The 26,009-nt window shown below is 40.8% G+C and overlaps 2 protein-coding genes across 9 annotated transcripts in view; one reads left to right on the top strand and one right to left on the bottom strand.

Annotated features, from left to right (window-relative positions):
• Positions 1-25,558, bottom strand: part of ECHDC1 (ethylmalonyl-CoA decarboxylase 1) — a 54,642-nt gene extending 29,084 nt beyond the window's left edge. For 2 of the 7 annotated variants that reach the window (XR_007905259.1, XM_051792280.1), the window contains exons 1-3: positions 25,273-25,558; positions 17,134-17,355; positions 2,701-2,843 (exon numbers count right to left, since the gene is read on the bottom strand). Coding sequence is in view for 5 of the 7 variants with exons in the window: in XM_051792280.1 (XP_051648240.1) it covers positions 2,701-2,843; positions 17,134-17,353 (363 nt within the window). In the remaining 2 variants the exon portion in view is untranslated. Of the gene's footprint in view, positions 1-512; positions 2,612-2,700; positions 2,844-17,133; positions 17,356-18,849; positions 18,952-24,177; positions 24,486-24,571; positions 24,681-25,272 lie in introns of those variants that run through there. The other 5 variants (XM_051792284.1, XM_051792282.1, XM_051792281.1 and 2 more) reach the window with 5 other exon arrangements.
• On the top strand, positions 5,109-13,783 carry LOC127473033 (uncharacterized). 2 transcript variants are annotated; one of them, XM_051792174.1, is made up of 2 exons: positions 5,109-5,719; positions 10,996-13,783. In XM_051792174.1, exon 2 carries the CDS (start codon positions 11,124-11,126, stop codon positions 13,290-13,292), a length of 2,169 nt encoding a protein of 722 aa, XP_051648134.1. In that variant the 5' UTR covers positions 5,109-5,719; positions 10,996-11,123; the 3' UTR covers positions 13,293-13,783. The 2 variants fall into 2 exon arrangements, with proteins under 2 accessions (XP_051648134.1, XP_051648135.1); XM_051792175.1 differs by lacking the exon at positions 5,109-5,719 and adding an exon at positions 9,688-10,230.
• Positions 25,559-26,009: the final 451 nt, after the last annotated feature.

Raw genomic sequence — 26,009 nt, 5'->3', positions numbered from 1 at the left:
GGAGGGAGAACATGGAAGGAAGAAGGGGTGAGGGGAAGGTGTTTTTTAAGACTGTTTTATTTCTCACTCTTTGGCTCTTATCCTGTTAGTAACAAATATAAGTACTATCCCCACTTTGAGTCTCGTTTGGCCCGTGAAGGTAATAAGAGCTCTCCCAGCTCTCCCAGCTCTTATCTCTACTCATGAATTCTTAGCTGGTTTTTTTTTTCTCTCTCCTCTGTCCAATTGCAGAGGGAGAGTGAGAGAGTGGCTTTAGTGGGTACCTGGTATCTGGCCAGGGTCAACCCACTACACTGAAAAGAAAAATAAGGCTACTATTCAGATAAAATACTCTAAGAGATATTCGTTGCAGTCTACTGGAATAATTACATTTTCAGTTCTAATACTGTCCTTGAAGTAAGAAGAAATCTAATACGCAGAAAGGGAGGTAAAATACAGTATGCACTACATATGGAAGAAAAGGATTAATAGCTTGTGGTGGGGCTAGGGGAGACAGGGAAGAAGAAAGTCACCTTCACAAAGTAGAAAACTGTAACACTGGCTCTTATTGCTGCAGGAGCTTACAGTCCACTTTCGTGACAGATAGAACAGTATTTCCAGATTATCTCCAACTGCTCCAAAGGCCTCCCTCCACAGCTTACTTCTTGGGAACCTCTGTCCTAGGGCTTCTAGACTAGGACCAAGGAAAGCAAAATTCTCCTTTGTGCCTTCTTCCTCTCATCTGTCCTTTCAAGAGCCACTCCTGCTTTTCAGGTAGCCAGCTTTTCAAGTCTCACTCCAGAATGAGGTTCTCACTCTTGGGAACCAGGCTTACAAAAACAGAAAGAAAAATATTTTTTTCTTTAAATTCCACTACTCATTTGCCTTCTGTGATTTGCTTACATAATGTTAGCAAGTCTGCAAAGAAGAACAGGCAGGGGACCTGAGGTATTGTTTCACAGTTAGAAACAACTGAACATGCGAGAAGGTGGACAAAGAGAGGAAGAGAACAAAGAGGAAGAGGAGGATGAAGAGCCACTAGGGGGCATGAAAATCCTTCAGCATTCTAGGCCATTATTCTGCCTATCCTGCACCACAAGGAAAAGCAAACTGGATTTAAAATCATGAAAAATACAATCTTCCCTCAACCAACTGGTTGAACAAAAGTGTTTTCTGCAATTAGTAAAAGCTATAGGCTAAAGCAGCCTTGCAAAAAAAAGAAAAAAAAAAAGAAAAAAAAAAAGAAAAAAAAAGGAAAAATATACCAGTTCAAGGCATGAAGCTATTCACTATTTTTTTTTCCTTAGAGATGCCTGTGGACAGAAAACTTAACCTGAAACCACAAAAAACTCTCACCTGCAGCAAACTAGAGAGAAGAGTTCTGTAAGACTAAAGAACAGCAAATGTTGTTCCATATTTTATTAAAGCTTTATTTAATATAACTATTAAATCCCATCAAACAGATGGTTTAGGATCTTGCTATTATAAAGAAACTCTCATTAAAAGATAAATAGCTTGAATTCTCCAAAGGAAATAGAAAGCAACTATGTTTAACTATTCGTGGAGCATTTCTAGTGACTTTTAGACCTTATTTCAATACTAGCATGAGATCTAGATTCTGTGAAAAGAATTTTCAATGAAGCTATAATTAATACCTATACATTTAAAAAAAAAAATAATCACAGATACATATATATTTTTAAAATTACCAGTGCTTATAAATTATCCAAATGAAAACTCCCTCAAAACCATTTATACCTATAAAGCATGAAATCTCCATATTAAGAAAAGAGCATCTCTCATAGTGTTCCCCAAAAGCAACAGTGTCCTATACCCTTTGAAAACTGGACTGTCCTATATATTTTACCAGGCTAGAATTTGTGGGGTCTATGACATTTAGTTTCATCAACAGAAAAAATCATCATTAAAGACAAATACCAGTTTAACCAGTTTTTGTGTTGGTGTTCATACTGGAATGCCCAATTAAAAGTTTAATTCGTGTGGTTAAATCCTGAAACTTGAAGTGACCACAGAAAAGCACCAGGACGTCACTGACCACAACTGTAAACCAGGACTTAAGAGCAGCACAGGAAGACCCCCTTCTCCTGCAGCTGAAAAAGTCCTATTTTACACAGTGCCAAGTACCATATATTAATCCATAAAAAGAATTGCAGCACATGTGAAAGTTGCCAAACAAGTGACATGAGCAAAAAATTGCCATCAAATCCCTAACCTCTTCAACCCCATAGTTACACACAAAACTTACCTGACTCAAGTACAGCACAAGAATTGCATCTGTCCTTCCGTTTTATGCAGTTCCAAGCACAGTTTTGACAAAACAGAAACCTTTCTGTAATAGTAGCCGTGCCACTTAAATTTGCTTTTTTACTTTAGAGTATATGAAAAATTATTCCTTGAAACATCAAACTACAGAAGTACTGCTTATCTGATGTGTACATTCACTATATACTGCTCTGAGAAACTGAAATGACATTTTTAAAAGAAAATATTAAAAAGAATATGTAGGAATTTACAGTTATGAATCAATTACAATAACATTTAAGTCACAGCTTAAAGGGGCTGCTAGTGTTTTTTCAAGCATTAAAAGCTCCATTCTGTGGCATGTAAAATTGCAGCAGAATTGTAGTGCAACTCCTCTGTTTAAAAAGAATCTCAGAAAGCTCATTTTTCTCCAAAACCGTAATGTGTATTAATACTTGCCTGGGAGTTGGATATTTCTTTGACAGCATTCAAATCTGATCCTGAGCAAAACGTGTTTCCTGCACCATAGACGATAAGGCCTTTGCCATCCTTCCAGTTTTCCAGTTCAGTTATCCTCTCCTGGAGTTCTACCATCATAGTACCTGTCACAAGTGGGGAGAAGCAAAATTTTTAACAGGAAATTATTATCACAATCATTTTTTGTGTTACATTTTCCACCAATAAAACCAAATGAGAATTAATAAGTGATAGGCTTAAAACCACATGGGAAAGTACCATCCTAAGTCCTGCACACAAGCACCAACATACACTTTTTCTTCAAGGGTGCACTTCCTGAAATTCTGAAGGATGTTCTGCATGAACGATATTTGTGTTCCACTCAAAAAAACCCCCAAAACAAAATAACCAACAACAAAATAAAGCAAAAATAAAACAAACAAGCAAACAAAAAAACCCTCTCTATTTGATTTATTCCTGTTTGCAATTGTATACATTCCGGACACATGAACTTATTTCTTTCCATCCAGATCTGTCCAACAGGACAGATCAGTTATTTTGAAGTTGCTGCCATTTCACCCTGCTCAAAGAATTGGCAGAGAACAGAAAAGAACCATGTGCAAGGTGGGCTCAAGGTATAACCAGTTAATGTTAACAAAGATTCCTAAAAAAGGCCAAAGACCAAACTGTGTTGGAGGCCAAAGACATTTAGAAGTATCCATCCAAAAGAAAATAAAGATATATTTGAAAAAAGGAGCAAAGTGCCTTTCAGACTTAAAAAACCCCCAACTTTCTAAAATGTCTTTCATTCCCTAGCTAAAACCTTTATAGAAAGCCTCCCTTTACAAAGTATGTCATTGTACTAGCTTTTTATTTCTTGCTTAAACACCATATTCTCATATATTCGCTTAATACCCTTCCTGACAGGAATTCTACAAACTCCTGTTCCTAAAGCTCATCCTAGACTGTGGCATTTTCCACACCAATGGAGCTTACCCTGCATTCACTTAAAGCTCTTCCTCTCTAAATGCCTATGACTCTGTCCAATCATATTCTTAAGAGAAAACATTTACAGAAACTAATTCCAGAAAGCAAGCTACATACAGGTTGATTACACTCAGCTTTACACTCCTTTGACAAGAATTTAGATGGACAGGCCTACCTTCTTCAGACAAAAATGTGCTTTTGATTAATACTATCAAGAGCTCTCCTCTGCCAACAGTGTTGCTTTTTTAACTCTACACCTGCATGCACAGGACTAGTTCTGTTCTGAAAGTGCCTGTTAGCAGCCAACCCATGGGAGATTTAATTTTCCTTCCTGTTTGTTTTTCTTGCACTTCCTTATGAAGTAAGCTTCCCAACACCAGATCAAGAGTGAACACTTAGTCAAGCACTTCCCCCTTAGGCTTGGTCTCAGCCACTGAAATAGCACATTTTGACAATGTTTCTGAGGAGGCCAATAATTAAGTGGACATTACATATTATGTACCAGAATGACACTGGGTTTTTTACCTACTATCAAATCCAGATTATGATCCTCTAACAAATCCCTACAGTTTTGCCAGTTCCTTTCCCTTCTGTATTTATAATTTCGCAATGCTTTTTGTGTGCAGCACATTACATTTGCTTTCATTGAATTTAACCTTGTTTATCTTGAGCTCTTTGTAGCAAGATCACTTTGAATGCCACACCTCTGCTCCAAAGAATAATCTTGCAAGTGTGAGAGACCAAAATGTTATGACTAATGACTTAAACACCGTTAAGGACTTTTGCCCACTGTAGCAAACTGCAAAGATGACCATTGAAGCCCACTTCCTGCCAGAATATCCCTCCTGGATTTCAGGGAATTGGACTGTTCCACCTGATAGGAACTTGAGGTAAGATAAAGGTGGTCCAAATCATCCCAGGTCTGAAAAGAAGTAAACAAGGGTGGGGAGAAGAAAGTAAATCCAAACTCAGCAGCTGTGTTGAAAATCAGCTCTGGGGGGAGGAGGAGAGTTTTTGGATCTGTGATGGTGAAACCTCTCCGCTTAAGACAGAGGGAGTAAAAACCCATCCTCCCTTGCACAAACTGGCTCAGTTGTAAACCTCCCCCACAGACAGGTGGTACTTTCTACTTAATCTGTCTTTCTGTCAGTCTCTTTCTCTCCCCCCCCCCCGTCTTTCTCTTTTCTATTTCTTTCTATCTCTTTCTCTCTATCTCACATTTACTGTTAAATAAACCTGGACTATTGATTTCAGCATATGGTGTCATCTGCACCTTAATTTGGGCAGAGGCCTCTCTCTAATAATTTTAATAACAGATCTTAACAACAAGCTCTCCCAATTTGGGGTCATCTGAAAATTTCAGGACTTCACCTTCTATTTTATCATCTGAGCCATGAATGAAAATACTGAGCAGAATTGTTGCAAAGCAGTTTAAATTTAGTAGTAGAATGGCTAAGGCTTAAGTAAAAGGGTAAGGCCTAGAAAGCAACACATTACAGTAGTGAGTTAAGCAGCAGCCTTGTTCGTGGGAATAGAATGTACTGAAGAAGTAGAAACAATAATCAAAAGATTTAGTCAAGCATGTACGTAACGATTTGTACCTTAGATGTGGTAAGGGTCTGTGAAACAGTTTCTAGGGGGGTAAGGCAACTTAAGCAGATTTATGATTAGAGTAGATGATTGTTAATTGTTATAAACTACTGCACCTGGGTTGCTATAGAAACTGTAATTGTTTTAGCCGTGAGAATACATGTAAACTTGTTTGTGTATAAAAGTTGAACTGAGAACGAGGGTCGTCGGAATCCTGACTTGGGGCGTTAGCCCGCAGGTTCCCGGGGCCCCGAATAAAGCACCCATAAACCGGCACTCTGTTGGTTTGTGTCTTTGTTTACGGGCAACAGTTTTGGCGACACCAGATGGAACTCCGGGGGTAGCTGGGCGGCTCACGAGCTGATCTACTCCATGCCGGCAACCAGGTGATTTCTGGGGAGACATCGACCCGTGCCCGACCCGCGCCCGCCGGACAACCCTCTAGGTAAGCCCGAAGGTGCTTTATTCTTTTAGGTTTGTTGGTTGGGAGCCTGCCTATAAGACGGGATAGTGAGTGTCCCGCTGGGTTGGGCTAAAGGTACCTTGGTTGGGAAGCCTAGGCGCTGGTCGTAAGACGCGGCGAAAGCTGCGCAGTACCAGCACTCGCCTCTCAGAGGGAGAATCGGCGAGTTGGTTTTGGTTTTGGTTTTGTTCTGGTTTATATTGTTGTGTTATCGTGCTGGTCGTTAAAAGTATTGTTTTGTGTTGTTGTGTTATTGTGAATTTGATGAATTTAGATTGTGGTGTGTGTGTGAGCAAGTAGCAAGCATGATGTCATTTAAAACCTTTAGAGCACTATCCTGCACAGAAAAAGATATCCCTAGCGATTCTCCGCTTGGTTGCTTGTTAAAACATTGGAAGGAAGGAAATTTTGGACAAGAGTTAAGCAAGAAACAGTTGATTGATTATTGTAATAATGTATGGCCTCAATATGAAACAGGAGGAATGTTGTGGCCCAGAAATGGATCACTGACTCTGGAAATTATAACCCCTTTGATGCGATATTTACGAGAGAATGAGAAGTGGGATGAAATACCGTATCTGGATTTGTTTTATTATTTAGAACAAAACACTGAATGGCAAAAGGAATGTGGTATCTTAGTGTTGAAAGAACTGGAACTGGAGGATGATAAATGTAAGAAATGTCAAGAGCGGAGTATAAAGATATTGAAAGGATTGGATGATAAGCATGGGCGGAAAATACGGTTTTCAGAACCAGAGGAGGATGTGTCTTTGTTAGTCTCCCCCGGAGTAACTCCAAGTGCGCCCCCGAGAAATAGTCTCCCTTCACGTGCAAGGGCACAATCACACATCATGCCCCCGTTAGAATCATCCTCGGATGAGGAAGAAACAGGGGGGTGGGAATGTGACAGAACTCCTCTAGCAGAACGGACTCGGAGAGGGCGAAGGGAGAGGGAAAGAAGACGGGGAGGGGGGAGGGAGACAGACGTTTCGCTCTCACCCCCTAGATTGATGGCTCCCTTGCGAGAAGCGGTTGGAGCAGGCAAGGGAAAAATCATGATAAAAGTTCCTTTTTCGCCTAATGATTTACTAATTTGGAAACAGTCAGCTGGGACATATAGAGAAAATCCTGAGCGGGTGGCTCGTGTTATAAAAATGGTTATAAAAACACAAGACCCGGACTGGAATGATTTACAGGTATTAATAGATACAATTTTAGATTCAACAGAAAAAGAAATGGTATTAAAGGTGATGGTGGAGAGAGCAAAGGAAAGGATTCGTACCCTGCCTCGGGCAGCGCGGGGGACGGTAAATGATTTTGTACCGCGGGAGGATCCCGATTGGGACGCTAATAACCCCGCAGATTATAAAAAGTTAAAAATTTACCAGGAATTATTGGTAGAGGGAATACGATGTGGCATTCCAAAAACGTTGAATTGGTCTAAGTTATATTCAGTAATGCAAGATAAGACTGAGTCCCCTTCTGCCTTTTTAGAAAGGCTAAAGGAAACAGCTAGGAGGTATACAGACTTAGACGTGGAAGACGAGTCTGGAAAATTACAATTAGCATTGATCTTTATGGGACAATCACAAGAATATATTAGAAAGAAATTTCAAAAACTGGAAGGGAGAGAAACAAGAGATTTAGAGAAATTGTTAGAAGTGGCTTGGAAAGCATATAACAATCGGGAAAAGGAAAGTACTAAGAAACAACAAGCGAGCTTGTTGGCGCTTTTACAAGCTTCAGGAGAGAACAATGGGGCCGGTGGCCATAGAGGAAGAAGTCGTGGTAATAGGGGAAGGGGAGGAATGGGTAGAGGATTTAACAATCAGTCGGGATTTGGAAATCAATACGGGGGAGGACGTGGTAGAATAGGACCAAATCAGTGTGCTCTTTGTAAAGGACAAGGACATTGGAAAAACGAATGCCCATTAAATGCTGGAAATGGAATGAATCCTTGGAATCCTCAAAGCTTTGTGAATCCACAAAACCCTGTTGGTATGGGCACGCCACAGGGTGTCGCCCAAGCATTTATGTTAGGGAGTTGTGGAAGACAGAGTCGGCTAGATTCAGACTAAAAGGTTGTTTTGAAAGTAGAGGGGGAGCCGACGGAATTTAGAATAGATACTGGAGCTAGTTTTTCGGCAATGAATGAATTGATGGGGCCATTAAGTGATTTAACCGTACAAGTGGTAGGAGTTTCAGGACAGGTAGAGGAAAAGGCGTTTTTGCGACCTTTAGATATTAAATTTAGAGGAAAAGAACTAGATCATCAATTTCTGTACATGCCTAACAGTCCTGAATGTTTATTAGGAAGGGATTTGCTTTCAGCCTTGCAAGCTAAAATTATATTTGAAAAAGGGAGAGTCAAGATAGAAATTCCAGAAGAAAATTTAGCAAAAATTTTTGTTGTGAAAGAAGTGGAAAAGGAAGAAATACCCCAAGAGATTGAACAGGCTGTTGTACCCTGGGTATGGGAGACCGGGGTTCCTGGGAAATCTAAAGCAGCCACCCCAGTTAGAATAGAATTAAAAGAAGGAGCACAACCTGTTAGAGTGAAGCAATACCCAATTAGTTTAGAAGCTAGGAAAGGGATAGCTCCAATGATCACACAGTTTTTAATTTAGGGATATCAAAAGAATGTGAGTCGGAATTTAATACCCCCATATTTCCGATAAAAAAAAAAAAAAAAAAAAAAAAAAAAAAAAAATGGTAAGTATAGGTTAGTGCAAGACTTGTTAACATCTGTGTCTGAGAAGTTTCAGTGGTTTACTGTGGTTGATTTGAAAGATGCTTTCTTCTGCATACCACTGGCACGAGAAAGTTGGAAAATCTTTGCCTTTGAATGGGAAAGTCCGGAGACAGGACGAAAGAGACAGCTCGCTTGGACTCGATTACCACAAGGATTCAAATGCTCACCCACGATATTTGGTAATCAGTTAGCAAAGGAACTAGAGGAATGGAAGACTACTCAGGTAAAAGAATCTCCTTTTTCATATATAATACTGCAATATGTAGATGACATTTTCTTAGGAGCTACAGAACAGGGACTTTGTCGTCAGTTAACTATTGAATTGTTAAACATGCTGGGCCAAGCAGGCTACCGAGTCTCAAAAGAAAAAGCACAATTAGTAAAACGGAAAGTTATCTATCTGGGATGTGAAATTTCCCAAGGAGTCCGGCGCCTGGGAACAAATAGAATCCAAGCAATATGTGCTATACCTGTGCCTAGAAATAATCAAGAACTGAGATCTTTTCTAGGAATGGTCGGATGGTGCAGGCTGTGGATTCCTAACTTCGGACTGACTGCTCGACCACTGTATGAAGCAGCAAAGGAGTCCGAGCTAACCTGGGGGACAGAGCAAGAAAAAGCATTCCAGGAACTGAAGAAAGCCCTCCAGGAAGCACCTGCCCTGGGACTACCGGACCCAACCAAGGAATTTCAGCTCTATGTTTGTGAGAGACAACGAATGGCCTTAGGAGTCCTCACTCAGCGTCTAGGATCCTGGAAGAGACCGGTTGGGTACTTCTCCAAACGGCTAGACGCAGTAAGTGGGGGATGGCCGGGGTGTCTCAGAGCTGTGGCAGCGACGGTCATTTTAATACAGGAAGCACGCAAATTGACTCTGGGAAAACACATGATAGTGTATGTGCCTCACATGGTCATAGCAGTTCTAGAGCAAAAAGGGGGGCATTGGCTCTCCTCCAGCCGCATGTTGCAATACCAGGCTTTGTTGAGAGAACAAGATGATGTTGAACTGAAAATTACTAACCATCTCAACCCAGCAGAATTCCTTAAGTCTACACAGGAAGAAGGCACCCTGGAACATGACTGTGTAGAGACCATTGAACAAGTCTACGCGAGCAGAAGAGACTTGAAGGACGAACCACTGACAGATCCTGACTGGGAGCTGTACACCGACGGATCTAGGTTTGTGGAAAACGGCACCAGGTACGCTGGGTATGCAGTAGTCACTTTACAACAAGTGATAGAAGCGACTGCACTACCCCCAGGTACGTCTGCACAAAAAGCCGAAATATGGGCATTGGTGAGAGCTTTAATATTAAGCCAAGGAAGGAGAGTTAACATATGGACTGACTCCAAATATGCTTTTGGGGTAGTTCATGTTCACGGAGCACTCTGGAAGGAGAGAGGACTTCTTACTTCTCAGGGGACAACGATTAAACATCGGGAAGAAATTTTACAATTGCTAGAGGCAATACATAAGCCCTCAGCAGTGGCAATAATGCATGTCAGAGGACACCAGGCTGATCCAGGACGAGAGTTTCAGGGAAATCGATACGCTGACCAAGCAGCCAGGAGGGCTGCGAGAGAGGTATGGACTCAAATGGTTCTTTTACCAACCCGGAATAATCCAGCAATAGCATTCATGGAAGAGAAACCGCATTATTCACCTGAAGATGAGAAATTAGCTGTGATGATGGAAGCGAAGAAAAATATCAGGGGGTGGTATATCACTCCTACGAGACAGGTAATTTTACCAGTCAGAATAATGAAAGCAGTGCTTGAGATGGAACACAACAAGTGCCACTGGGGTGCAGAAGCACTAGTGAAATTCTTGAAAAACGAAATTTTCTCAAACCAGATGTTAACACTAGCTAAAAGGGTGAATGCAATGTGTCCTATGTGTATAAAGAATAATCCAGTAGTCAGGAAGCAAGTACAGATGGGAAAATTACAAGTAGGACAGTTACCAGGAGACTATTGGCAAGTAGATTTTTCTGAGTTGCCTAAGGCCCAAACTTTTAAATATCTGCTAGTGTATGTTTGTACCTTCTCAGGGTGGCCAGAAGCTTTTCCATGCAGGACCAATCAGGCAAAAGAAGTAGTGAAAACCCTTCTGAAGGAAATCATCCCAAGATTTGGAGTTCCCCTAGGGTTGTCCTCTGATCGAGGACCGCACTTTACAGCAGGGATAGTCCAAGATGTGTCAGCTGTATTAGGGATAACATGGAATCTCCATACACCATGGAGACCGCAGTCTAGTGGACAAGTAGAAAGAATGAATCAGACATTAAAAGGTCAATTGAAGAAGATCTGTCAGGAAGCCAAAATCCAGTGGCCCCAAGCAGTACCCCTCGCTCTGCTGAGAGTTAGGATTAAACCAAGGGAAAGAATAGGAGTAAGTCCATACGAAATATTGTATGGCAAGCCCTATCATGCGGCTACTTACCAAGGGGATCCTCATGTAGTGGGTGATCAGGCAGTATTTAACTATGTGTTATCTTTGAATAAGACCCTCACAGCCCTCAGAGGAGCGCTGCAGTGGAATCGGCCTCTGCCCCTGGAGAATCCGGTTCATGACATTTCTCCAGGAGACCAAGTCTATGTGAAAAACTGGTCAGTGGAACCATTAAAGGGAACATGGGACGGTCCTCGCCAGGTGATAATGACCACTTATACGGCGGTGAAAGTCGAGGGAATCGACAATTGGATCCATTACACCCGAGTCAAGAAGGTTCCAGTCTCATGGTCGGTAGAACCTCTCTCACCTACGAAGATGGTATTTCGAGCCAACAATTGAAGATTGTGGTATTCCTGGGGTTGATAAGTTTAGCAGAGACCACCGTGAGAATTGAAACCCCAGATCCTTATTTGTTTGTACCAGAACACACTGATGTAAACTTAACTTGTCTGTTTTCAGATGACCAGGGAGCTGAATTAAGAGATGTCCACGTCAAGTGGAAACGGAGGGATCAAGATCGAATCATAACAGAAGGAGTGACAACAGTTTGGGATGCGACACAACAAAAGGGTTATACCGTCCTGCAGGTACCTGAGGTGTCTAAAACCGTAGAAGGGACATACATGTGTGTAGTTTGGATTCAAAGGAGTTTTGATTATGGGTATGTAGAAATACACATGATAAACACAACTCGGGAAATAATGACTAAGGTACAAGTTATACCCCCTAGGAAAACTCGACATGTGAGAGATCTGCAGATACCGAATAGAGAAATAGAACAGGAAAATTTAATTGTGGGCCTAATTCGAGATTTTGGGAAAGTACAAAACGTTACTAAAATTACTGCATGTCTCCCTATGCCTCATGCAGCAGGAGACCCAATTCCATGGGGAATAATTCCAGTGCCAGAAATACCCAAAATGTTTAAGAATATTACAAGGAATTGCAAATTTGTAACCATCACATGGAGCGAAACGGTAGATGTATGTTTATTAAGTGACAAAATGATGAAGAAGCAATGTGAACAGATGCCGGGATATTTCCGATGGGTAGTAATTGGGACATGGGTAACAAGTGAAACAATTAATGAATTAAAAGGATACTGTTTAGTTACAAATTCAACACACCCATGCTCTAAAGTTCCGGCTTCAGTAAAACGAGAAAAACAAGAAGAGGTCTGTCAAAATATTACCAGTTCTACAACCATGGAAGAATGGCAAACAATTTGGGGACCCAGCCTGCTAGAGACATATAGTTATATTGGAAAGGTACAGTGGTGCATTCACTGGAAGGGGAAAAAGAATCAAACTTATTCTACAAGAAATAGAGGGAATCATAATTGGAGGACAGAAACACATACAAAAGAGGATTGGAATTGTACCCGAATATATACATGTGATACCCCAGACGATGAAATAGGCTTAATGCCAGTCAAAGCCCTCCTGCAGTTAGGATGTGAGTGTCGAGGATATAACCATACTATTAAAGGACATGTGAGAAACATTGATTGTCACACTACTACAGTTAGAAGTCCCGGAAACCTAGTATGGGTCATGGGACATGGTCAATGGACCACCCACATGCCACTAGACGGTCCGGTTGTACCTGTCACACTAGGGATACCTACTCTTTGTCCACTCTGGAGAAAAGAGAAGTTAACACCAGCAGAGATGCGACCACGGGAGAAAAGAGAAGTTAGTAATGACATTAATGACCTGGAACTAACAGATTGGCATGAGCCATCAGCAGGAGTTAAATTCGGATGGGCACTAGAATCTTTGTTTGCCCCAATTTCAACATATCGAAATAGAGAAATATTGTTCAAACTGATGAGCCAGACCGAAAGGTTAGCAGCAGTCACTAAGAAAGGATTTAAAGATCTAAATTTACAATTACAAGCCACCTCTAGAATGACCATACAAAACCGCATGGCATTAGACCTGATATTACTCAAAGAACATGGAGTTTGCGGTTACCTGCATGCAAAGGATGAGCATTGTTGTGTACACATCCCAAATGTCACTCAAGAAGTAGAGAAAGATATTAATCAATTAGAACAAATTGATGAGAATGTTCATAAACTGCAGAAAGAAGCGGAACACAATTGGATAGGACAATTATTCAGCTCCCTAGGTCTCCATGTGTCAGGATGGATATCTTCTGTTATCCAGTACGGAATATTGATTGTAATAATTGTTGTCATAGCCATAACTGTTTACAAGTGTCTTTTAGGAATGATTGTAAAAGAAGGTCAACATACGAGACGCATCATGAAAGCTATAACAAGAAAAGAAGTAATCTCACCGCAAAATGGATCACCTCCTATCCATCAAGAAACTGCAACCTGAAGATTGCTGTATTTGAGCATCCTTGCAAGCAAAGCCTGAAGAATGCTCAAAAGGGGGGACTGTTGCAAAGCAGTTTAAATTTAGTAGTAGAATGGCTAAGGCTTAAGTAAAAGGGTAAGGCCTAGAAAGCAACACATTACAGTAGTGAGTTAAGCAGCAGCCTTGTTCGTGGGAATAGAATGTACTGAAGAAGTAGAAACAATAATCAAAAGATTTAGTCAAGCATGTACGTAACGATTTGTACCTTAGATGTGGTAAGGGTCTGTGAAACAGTTTCTAGGGGGGTAAGGCAACTTAAGCAGATTTATGATTAGAGTAGATGATTGTTAATTGTTATAAACTACTGCACCTGGGTTGCTATAGAAACTGTAATTGTTTTAGCCGTGAGAATACATGTAAACTTGTTTGTGTATAAAAGTTGAACTGAGAACGAGGGTCGTCGGAATCCTGACTTGGGGCGTTAGCCCGCAGGTTCCCGGGGCCCCGAATAAAGCACCCATAAACCGGCACTCTGTTGGTTTGTGTCTTTGTTTACGGGCAACAGAATTAGGCCTAGATGAGATTTTTGTGGGTCTTCATTTGAAATGCTTTTCCAGATTGACGGTGCACTCAGCAACTTTTCTGCAAATGCTGTTCAAATACGTGTGCATTAACCCTGTGGCTTTCACTCATTGCTTATTTGACAAGTCTTCTTACTAGAAAGGTATTTGGGCTGGCATCCAAGCTTTGCTAGTGTCAAATACAGCACAAACACTGTTTGTGGTTCTTTTAATAGACAAAGTAGTGAGGTATTGAAGAGTCTTTCCACACAGAATTCCAAGCCAAAAATTTAGTTAACTGAAAAAATGAAGGAACTGTGTGAGCCCTTTACGTGCAATAGCTCAGAACAAGAGACACTGGCCAGAGCCTGTCCCATTCTCCTGGCACAGAATTCCTTCCATTCCTGTCAACACTGAACTATTATTTTACCAACAGATATAGTCCATGATGTTTGATACAATGATGAGGACACAACACTAAAGCAAATCCTCATTCAGCCAGTCTTGTCTTTCAGTATTTGATACCACTAAGCTCATACTCTTTAGAGAACTAAATCTATTTGGAATAATAACTTGTTTGCATCTTAACTATAACCTGAGAATAAGTGTTTTAAAGTAAATTCTAGAAAATAACATTATCATCATTATTATCTAATTCCTACAGGCTGGCTTTCTTCTCTTTTAAATTACATTCAAGTTTAGTTCAGTGATTGGTTGGGCTGCTGAAATTGGTTCCACCAGGCTTAGACTGACATAATTACCATTTGTTTCCAAAGAGACCATTTCAAACACGTGGCTATCAGATTCCAATTAAGAAGAGAAAAAAGGCATAAAAACCTCCATATTGCCCATTAGCAATTTGCCAACAATTTTGTTCTGGTTTTGATTTCATGAGTTGCTCAAGCTTAGAATAAACATAATTCCTTCGAGATAAAAAACTGCTGTGTAAAGTAAATGCCTGGAAAAAAGAATCTCCCTCAACAGTTTAATGATATTTTGCAGCTTTCTAAAGGAAGCATACATGTATACATAAATTCACATCTACCATTATTCAGAAGCTTGGAGACACAGAATCAACAGAATTTATTTGCGGGGTGGAGTAGGGTGGGTCAGCAGATCTACAGGCTCTGGCTGATGAAACCATGTCCTGCTGGGGCAATTTAGGGGCTGAGCATCCCATTCTGCTCTTTGAAGAGTATTATTTGATAAACAGAAGGAACAGGATCAGGTTCTTGGTTGTCCCTCAGCAACTGCAGTTTACAGACAGTAATGTTAAAGCGAAATGAAGAGCAAGATAAATTAAGATGCCACACCATTAACTGCAGCGGCCAAGGGGCCAGCCTGATTTTGCTTCTACTGTCCCTCCTGTTACAACGGAAGTCTCTAACAGAGGTGTACAGCAGAAAGAAGCAGTATCTCTGGAACTGCCATAGTAAGATTTTCCAGAGCAACTTTGTGGCTACTATCTAGCAGAATGGAGTATTGCTCTCTACAGGGCTCTACACACTGCTGTAAAACAGAACTGCCTGATCCCATGGCTCATTTGTCATATGCTAATTAGGGTCTGCGACAAAGACAAAACTATTCATTTCCTCAGCAGTTTTTGTAGGTCCTCTTTGCTACTACAGCATCTAGTTCACATACACTAATACGTTATTTTCACAGCAGTCTATAAGGAGAGAAGAGATTATTTTACAGACCACTAACTGAGCCAGAGAGAAAATATCTGCTAATTTGGGTGCTCGAGATGTATAATATGATTTCAGTGCATTAACATTATATAGAACATTGTGTAGGCAAAGAACAGCTATCAGTTGCCTAAATGGCAGCTGCACCTGCTCAGCACTTCAACATATCAATTCTGAGCCCCTTCTGCCAAGCACACAGAAAACAGTTGCAAGTTTCTATTAAAGTTTAGTTTAAGCAATTTGACTTTTATTACACCTGATCTCCATAGCAGACTGGGTTTTATCTGTTCTTTCTCCTTTTGCTATTACATCTCATTTCTCATGCCCCCTTCAACTTCCACAACAAATAAGATAAGAGAACACAGTCTACAAAGTGCAGATTACACAGTTCTGAGTCAAAACCAGAAACCAATCTGCAGTAAAAGAGGAAACTACAATGTAATTATGATTGTATAACAGCATGAATGCTGACAGGGAGGCATTCAGAAGGACAATCCCTATGCTAACATCTTTAAGCTACAACTTCTCAAGTTAGGTAATGATTTTATACATGAGCTTTCGAAGGGAAACAAAAGAATGCAGACACATCTAGGGGCATAACCACCAATTCTGTTGCTCTGTTAGGTTCCTTTCAGCTAACAATCATTAGTTGAAAGGTAAGCAGCTCTACACTTTGTTAGTGTTGCAAATGTACTTGCTCGCAGCAAAGGAGTGGTGAGACTTGGGAAGGAAAACAGAACAGCAAAAAAGAAATTAACAAGATGACACAAATTTATCCATTTCAAAATATTAAGAGATAAAGACATTCTTAAAGGTTTCTGCACAGCTCCAACTAAAGCAGATTCAGACCCTGAACCTGTGCCACTCATGTCTGAAGAGAACGACATAAATTGGAATATTCTAGACAGTTAAGGATAGACAGCAAATATATTTATCTTGGAGAACAAAAACCTCTCTCACAATACAAGATTAATAAAATAGGGCAATTGGTTTTAATAGATAAGTATATTAAATAGATCACTGACCCATAACAGCTCATCTGATCTTTAATTAACCAGTCATTAATATTTATGACATAAGGCAAACGAAGAAGAAATGAAAGCCAGTTTGAGTGAGTGAAAAAGACCAAACTACAGAAGTTTAAGTTACAGGGAAATAAAGTATGTGTGTATATATATATATATATATAAGTAAAGAATAAAGAAGGAAACTCAGTCTTTCCACACCACCTACATAACAAAGATGGTGTCTTCTCCCCCCCACAAAAATGCCCTCAATGTTTCCAGAGCAGTGATGACAAAATGAAAGGAGATACAAGAAAGAGCACAGTGGCAGAATTGTGCTAACATTTAAAAAAAGGGGGAGAGGCATATTCTGTGAAACAGTCCCCAATGTCATTAAGAATTTCTTAAGATTCTTATGACATTTATAGCAAAGTTACTACACAGAACAGTGGACATTTCCTGCACATCTGAATAAAACTTAAACACTTATTCTTTTAATTAAGAAATGGTAAGACATAGTGTTTCGCTTTCTTTAGGCAAAATGCTAAAATGGGTAACTGAACAAGGGAAAAGCCAAAACCAACTAGCAATCCCATCAACTAATTAATACCTGTAAAAGCATTCATTAACTTCGGGTTGTTCAAGGTAAGTATTCCAATGCCATTGTCTTCTTTGGAAAGGTTGATGGATCCACCAGCAAACTGTTGAAGTTTCTTCTTTATCAATTCTTCCTCATAGCCATGAGCACCATTATACAGTGACAACCTTCTCTGCTGTAGTATTCTTTCCTTTGTAGTCTGAAGTAAGTTCTTCCACAGAGGAAGGGCCATTTCTGGAAATACATGGGGTGGGGGGAAAAATCAGGAAATTTCCTTTGAAATACACTTCAGTCCTCTGACAAAAAGGGAAGTAGGACAGTGGAAACTGATATAAAGGTGATGAAATCCTAAAAGTCTATAGAAATCACTGCAGACTGTATTAGCAAAATTCTTAGTTTGAATCTACTCCCACAAAGTTAACAGAAGGAGTTTTATGGATTTTAGTAGTTAAGCCAGAAATTAGCATTTTTTAAAATGTTTTCTTGTGAAAATTATTGAAAAAGTATTTGTGGACAGAACATGAAAGAGGCTCAAGAACTGTAGTAAGACTTTTATGTATTCCACTAGACCAATTCACTCTGTATTAATCTTCCAATCCCTCCCTCACCCTTCCCCCCCCAGAAATACCAAAACCCCCAAACACCACACCTATGATGGAGGAAAAATACTATCAAATCCCCTAGTTTTCAGGATCTGGATCTCCTGCTTTTCTGTAAGCAACTATTACAGCAAGACCTTCCCAAAAGAAATACTTGAGGAACATAAAAATTAAGAACTGAAGACCATTCCTATATTGAAGTCTGTTTCCTGTCACTTAATTCCATTAACAGAGTCATCACACTTTATCTTGAAACTACTTAGTCTGCTAGCCTCTGATAGCTATGTGCTTTTCCCAGTCATTCCACTAGCACTTTGAGTTGATCTCACTTGAGCACCAGATCCTGTGCAGTACTCCAAAGGATGAGAAGTGTACAACTGTATTATGCATTGAGCATTACACTTGCCTTTTACACAGGTATATAATATTGGTAAACTATTTCTATGTACCAGTATACCCATGGTTTATTCCTCTGCTGTTTCCACTCTACAGTGCATGACTGTATATCAGACAATAATAAGAAAGGAGTTATATTATTCTTGATCTGCATCTCTGCCTTATTTTATTTACTTTGGAAAAGGGTCTACTGGACAAAGTAGTTTATAAGTGATTTGAAAGAAACAGGGTAAAGCCTGAACTGGAAACAGCTGATCTGAAAATAAAGTCACCTTAGAAGCCACTCAGAGTGAGAATCAAAAGAACCCTCACAGGACATGGAAAAAGGTTTGTTATATTTAAATCTTGCAATTTGCTAGAGTAGTCCTACCTTTTCCCCTTTTTAATATACACAGCCATTCAGAAGACATGGTAGATGCTCACTTTTTTGATAACTGGGAAGAGACCTTCTTTGTTTCTTAATTATATTTGGCAGAAACGAGATTTTTTCAAAATTGGCATGCAGCTCTTGGGAAGTTTTTCCTAAGGTGAACCCACAGCACAAACACATTCACTGAGACAGAATTTGGTGACAGCTATATTTTATGCTCTGTTCAGGGCATCTTACAGCTTACAGACTCAAATTTTTGAAAACATTTATTATATAATCATGAACAAGCAGATGCACATTATAAGCTAACTGCATGTGTTTTTTAATGAAAAAAGTGAACAGTCCTGTCAGGTAAACACTTACCTTGTCGTTGGCTGTACCATTCTAAACTAAACTGGAAAAAGGTTTCGTTGGTGCAGGTATAGTCCTCATTGAAATGGAGGAGGAGCTTGCAGAGCAACTACACTGTGGGATATGAAGGAATATGCAGGAATACCAAGCAATTTTGAAGAGTCATCTATGCCAGTAGATTCATGCCTGTCCTGCCACATTGCACCCACCAACAGAACACTATCTCACAAGCTCACCACAAAGAAACAAGAAAGGCCCACACAAATATATGCATTATAAGGTCATCTACACTGGAATAGGTTAAGGGATGATTTTTTAACATCTGTTGAGACACAAGGTTTTAATCTGTAACAATCAACTTTTCTAAAGTGAAAAGTAATAAAACTAACAAAAATTTAATCAAGTTGAAGCTTAATTGAATACAAGATTCATTACTTCATAAATAATGTTCCCCAACTGCTGGACACCCAAACGCTCTCCATCTACGCATATTTTAATACAGTCTGCAACTGTTCAGCCACTACCTTTCAGAGCTTTTAAAATCACTTCTCTTAGTAAAATTTTATTTAAAGATTGAAAATGGGTTTCCAAAGCTCATTTCTCAACTAATTGATTCTTTTTATATTTAGGCTCTTGGAAGGGAGACAGCCTTCCCTTTTCTCTAAAACCTCAGTAGTCATTCCTCAGCATACATTGATGCAATAAGACTTTCCATCCAGCTTCTGGTTTTTGCTCAGGAGAGAGCAAACATTAAATACATGGATAGTGCAGGCTTTCCTTGCAAAGCATAGCTTGAACAATCAGCTCTCAACTTTTAATGATTACAAAGTATCCCCAATCCTCACAAGAAAACAGACTAATCGGAATTCTCTAGGAAGCCCCAATGATTGGCTTGAAAGCAAAGAAGGGGGGGGAGAAGGCTGTTCTGTTAACCTAACTTCTTGCCAACAAACTTTTTTGATGACTTTTATACATTACTAGATTTCTCATGACAAGAAACATACAGAGCAAAACAGACTTAAGATACGGAAATTTTATTCCAGTGAAAAAAGAGTCTGTCATTTTCAGCTGCGTGGTTATATGCATTAACAGCTCTTTAATATTATCACTATGGTAATAAAGAGCATCAGCAAGTACAGGATTAGAAAACAAATTGGACACCACTGCCAGCTGATCATGACTCATGGTTAATGACTCATGCAAGGTATTATCATTGAATTATTTTCTTTAAAACCATCTCTTACAGTAGTGGTCAGTACCCAATACCTTTTTAAATAAAGATAAGATTATTTTAACAGCTCAGAGAGAGCTGTTGAGAGAGCTAACCATTCAGGAAAAGCATGATATTTAAACTAGAGCTCTCTCAGATTAAAAAGATCTCTGCTGAATCTCTGACAAACAACACCCAAGCTTTCAATCAGTATAGAGCACTTGCAATCCACAGCATGACTGAGATTAATTTTTTTGTATTGTAAGTGAAAGGAAGTGAGAGAGACAGATGTTACAGTAACACTTACAGTGTTGTAGGACCAGCCAAGAGACATTTATTAACACTAAAATTTTGAGATTTTCAGTTTAACATAATCTCATCCATTTAGATACACTTCTAGAAACGGAGTCTTAGTCTAATTTCAAAAAGTCAGACACGATATACCCATTAACATCTCTAGCACAGACAGTTTATGCACAGTTTCTACAGTGAAAAAAAAATCTGACAATAACAGTGGTTAGTTAGCATCTTTCAAATGTTTTGAGTGCTACAGCTTTACGTATCACTGGTGACAACTAAGATATAAACCAACAGTATTGACATCAATAGTTGTTCATTCCACAGTTATTGTACCTCTTACATAAAACAACAGTTTAAATCCCATTTGGCACTCAAATGATTTTATAACACCCTTGCCTGTGGGCTAGCAGACTGTGGGTTAATATGAGCACCTACTGAATGTCAGCACTGAAATACAAAGGAATGACACACATTATGCAAGAGTGATACATGTATCTACGTACAGACAATCTATGTACTTTTGTGTAAGCATATGTATCAGAGTGCTTCCAAAAGCCTCTTGTAACTGCCTACTTAAAAGTCAGACCTCACAATGTTAATAAAAAATAGTACTAACAGGGATAACACCAACATCAATATTACCTGAGCAGATTCTTTGGGAAATTAGTAAGCCCCAACTCTTGAACAAGCATATTTGCCCTTGCCATTTACCAATACTCTTTTGCAACCCCAATTATTCTCTTAAAACATGCTGTATCAAACAGTAACCTCCAGCCAGCTGCAACTGCCACTGAGCATAAAGATAGCTGGCCAGAGCAACGGGTAAGTTGCTGGAGGTAGCAACTTCCTGGATGGGTAGAAGAACTAAGACAAACTAGAGACCTGAACGTCAGGAGACCAAATGAGCATTCGAGTTGCCTGCTCAAACGCGAAACACTGCACTACAGAGCAAATCAAATCAGCAAGTTAAGATACATGAACAGGGAAAATCCCAGCTCAAAAATGGTGCCTGAATTACTGACACAAGTCAGGGAAAAAGAAAAGAGGGAGAAAAGATGCAGGGATGTGTTTTCAATACATCAGGGAAATAAGTGCACTCTTGTATGTGAGGCAGGATGTGACAGGTGTGATGTGCAGACATAGTTACTGAAAAAAAAATAAGATATCGACTGAATTTCTGGGTTTGGATGAAGTGTAACAGAAATAAAGAGATTCAACAGACAAAATCCACAAAAGACATCTCAGGGAGGAGAAAATATTCAAAAGGCATAACAAAAACAACTAGAAAGGCATTTTTGTGACACTGCCAAAGGTGTCAAGGGCAGCTGACAGGTCAAGAACAGGACAAATTGACTTGATGAAGTCCTCAGGCAGCTGCATTTTCACTGCACAGAAGTGTGAAGACAGGGAAGAAAGGTCAGAAGATGTGAGCTGAAGATGATGATGATTTACAACTCAACCCAGAGTGCATGTCTTATCAGTCACTTTAGAAGGCATTAATCTGTAATAGTGACCATGACAGTCAGATGCTTTACCACATCCCTGCAGTGACTGACAAATGAATGGAAAGCAAGTGGTGACCCAGTGCTGACGACTGGCACAACTGACCCTATAACATGACAGCAGATGAAAAAGTAGAGTGATGGAGAACCAAAGCATGAAAATAGGACATTTGTACAAAAAAAAAAAAAAAGTAGGTTAAAAATGAGTGAAAGTCATGAACAACGAGTGGAACCTGGGACGGTGGATAATGGCACAAAAAAAAAAATAAATAAATTCAAATGTTGGACGAAGAGATTCAAAACCAGCAAGATCAAAGGGGGTCAGCTTGGATGCAAATTAAGACAAGAGCATAGGTCTCATAATGAAGAGGAATCTCTGTACCCTATCTTCAGACACAAAAAAGGTGTAGGAAGGAGGTCTCACATGCAGGGTTCCTCTGTTGCCAGTTGCTTGTCACCACCCCTCACCTGAAGGTCACAGAGCCCTTCATCTGCCTCATCCACTTCTGCATCTCTCTGCTTTCCTTCCATGATGCACAGGTTAGGTTAACTTAAACACCTCACCCAACAGGTTCCCCCACTCTCATAATTACCAGATGAAGCAAGATGAGGGCAATCACCTCTCCAGCTGGCTTTCCTACTGCTGAAAGCAAGCAGTGACTAGATCTTAAGTATGCCAAGGGATCATCAGCAGAAATCTACTGACAAAACATAACTTACAAATACAGAAACTAAGCAAAGCTGGGGAACTGAGGAAATTCTTCCTCCCTCGGAAGGGGACTGATCCCTCATGCCTTTCTGGAGTGGTCATGGGTCTCAAACTTGCTGAACCTTGTTCAAATTTTCAGTACATTTTCTCTGGTACCCACACTGTAGATTAATTGGATGGGATCAACAGTCCCTACAGTTCAGTGAGAAGTTACTTAAAACAGGCTTTAGAAATAGCTGGTATTACACAGGACTTTTTATCCTCTGTATTACTGTTGAGAGAACAAAAGGTTTGGGCCTCCTAGTTTCTAGATGACAGTATTAGAAACAAAGTTTATCGATCCAGAAGTTGAAAGAACAAGAAGTGAGAAGATGCCCAAATTAGTTAACTGAAATGGCATCAAATAATGCACATGTGAAACAAACTGTAGGAACAAAAACCTTTTAACACTGTAAGTAAAAACCCCTCTTGTCTGTGGTTTCAGTTTTAAGCTGGCTTACTCTTTACACCTCTTTTCTGCTTTTGTCTCTTTTTTCCCTTGTTATTTTCATTATTTCTGAGCAGCTCAATTCTGGGGATAGCAAGCTATCTGGTTTTCCAAATTATTTGTTCTTTGCTTAGTTTTGTATTTTTTAATGATCCCTGCAGGGTAGCGTTTAGATGTGAATTGTCTCTCTGTCTGAAACAATTACATTCTCTTTCAATCACATTTTAATTATTTTTAAGAGTAGTCAACAAATCACACAGAAACATACCAAAGCCCACAGAAAAATAATGGCATTCAAGGATGCAAAACAGCTGAAAAAAGGAGCCTTTCCATGAATACACAATAGTACCTAAAAACATTTTATTTTTGTCACATGGTGAGTATAAGATTCTGAGTTTCACAGCAGAGGGTGAGAGCAAGAATCTGTTATGTTCTGGAAAAGACACTCCAGCCCTTTATTTTTTAATGTTTTGTTAATGTTTTTAATTAAAAATGTTAATTTTTAATGTTTTGAACCTCTGAAGAGGTTCTCTTCACCCCTCTCAAGACAGGGCCCTCTATAACAGTGACAGAAAGCACTTTAAAGTTCACTGCCCACTAAGTGTGTTTTAGAGCCCTTTAAGACAAGCAGATGCACAACTTCACAGGAATGGAAACATTCACAACCAACTCACCATTTGCCTTTCAGTCACCAAATCCTAACCTATAAAAGCATGAATTCAATTCTAGCTGTAATCACAAATACTGATGCTTTCCCAATGATTAATTTGCCCTGAAAACTGTAAAGAAATTTTGCAGTCAAGAAGTGCTCAGAATTCCACTAAGTACGCTGTTCTTTACTCTTGCTCTCCTTACCACCACCATCCATAAATGCTCCTGCCAACAGCAACACCAAAACCACATCCTGACATGTGAACTGGCCATGCAGCATGATTCTCATGCTCCTCCTGTAGCAACACTGGGAACCAGAAGCACACCAGGACTGCCTGTCACTGGCTTCCTTGACTCTACATGCTAAATTCTGGGCAGCAAAGGCACCTTCCCTGCATAGTATCACCCCGGGAAAAATGTGAAGGCTTGAGGGGCCAAGGGGTAGAAATTCCTTCCCCAGCAGAGGTTTCTCACTGCTGACCTTGTGCAATGCCAAAATCCTGACCAGTGCGCTGTAGCACTTGTCCTGACAGAGGAAAGCTTTCTCGACGCGGCCTACTTTTTTCTATTTTTTTTCTTTTAAACAAAATTAGTTATTTTAAATCAACCGTCAAGGAAGAGCTCAGTGCTGAGCAGGGCCGAAGTGCCACCCGAGGTGTCTGGGCGGAGGCCGTGGGGGCTCGCAGCACAGGACATTCCCAGGCAGAAGCACCATCGGCCTCCCCCTCCAGCACGGGCACCCAGCGGCCCGCGGGGACCGGGACACGCCGCGCCTGCCCCGCCGCCGGACCCTGCCCGGGGCCCTGAGTTGCCCCAGCGTCCCGCAGGAGCCCCTGTCTCCGCCTGGAGAGTGGAGCCCGCGGGCGGGCACTGACCTGGCTCGGCCAGGCACTGACCGGGCCCCGCCGCTCCCTCCCGGCGCCACTGGAGCAGAGCACGGCGGGCGGTGCTGCCGGGAAAGCGGCCCGGCCGGGAACCAGCACCGCCACCGCCGCGGCCTCTGGGCCGGGCCCGCCGCCGCCCGTCCGTGCCGCGGGGCGAGTGCCGGGGCTGCCCCCGGGCCCAACGAAGGGGATTTAAGAACCTATGGAGCCCCAGGGAGTTGGAGGCAGGTTTGGGGTTGGCAGGGTCTGCGTTCTTCCGTGCAACGTTTGTAGACTGTGTCTACAGAAAGCTGAGAACTCTGCCTAAATTTAAGCAGTCTTGCCGCAGAAGGCGCTTGTTAGCTCCCAAGCTGCTAAACGCTACTTGAGCAGGTCGTTATTGTTGTTGCCTCTTGCACAGGCAGCCTCTATCGCTAAAAACCAAGCTTTGTGTTTCTATCCTATCCAAGCCAGTGTAATTAAAGATCTTTGTTTCTCCTCTGTCTCTGAACAACGTCTCGCCGTAAGTCGCCTTAGTTAGGACATGGATCTCTGCCAGGAGGATCCAGCCTGGACCGACGGGGCTGCTCGCTGGCCTCCCGCCCCACTCGCTCTGCCTGGTGGTTGCCGTAGGCAGGAGAGGTGTTAGTTCCCTACCCATGTCGCCATAAGGCGAGACTCGGGCTTCCCGTGTTCGCGTATATCCATTTTACCTGCCAGCCCAAGTGTGAGCCCCTTCCAGCTGTCGTGTTCCTGGCCACTGTGCCTCCCCAGCTTCAGGTGCCACTCACCTGCACCCACGCTCTGGCAGCTGGGCCAAAGTGCGGAGCCAGCTGCAACCTACCCTGGCATCAAGCTGTAATTTTGTATAAACTTGCAGCTGGCATAAAATAGCACTGTCGTACACAGCCCTGTCCTCTCTGCCCTTGGTTTCCCTTCTTGGAAGAACAAATGCTGCCACACCAACAGCCAGAACAAGAGAAATAAATTGTTTCAATGTAGATCGCGTTGTGTATTCAAAGCAATATGCTAATATGAGCCAGTCTTTCTTACAGTGTCCTTGTTAATACGTAATACATACATAAGATGACTCAGTGTTAAGTATTTGTAGCATGGCTGAAAGTTGTGTCTGGAAATACATCTTCTCTACCTTTAATAAAGCCGTTTTTCAACCCAGTTGTCCATACAAATTTCCCAAAGGTGGTCTAGTTGATTAAATATTATGATTGAATATGCAGAGGATTTCAATTAATCATGTATTTGGAAAAACAAAAGCTTTGCATGTAGAACAGATACTTTCCATTTTGTATTGTTAAACAAATTGAGAATATGAAATAATCTAGTCCTAGGCGGTGCTATCTTTGTACAACAGAAGGATTCATTCCCTTATTACAACACTGCCAGTGTTGTGCAGAAATAATGCAACAGGCAGGCTTGTCTCTTATTTTTC

This window comes from Manacus candei, unplaced genomic scaffold (genome assembly GCF_025592945.1).
Source record: "Manacus candei isolate 608988 ecotype Guabito, Panama unplaced genomic scaffold, ASM2559294v1 h1tg000034l, whole genome shotgun sequence".
Taxonomy (NCBI): Eukaryota; Metazoa; Chordata; class Aves; order Passeriformes; family Pipridae; genus Manacus; species Manacus candei.
This window is presented reverse-complemented; position numbering and strand designations above follow the sequence as displayed.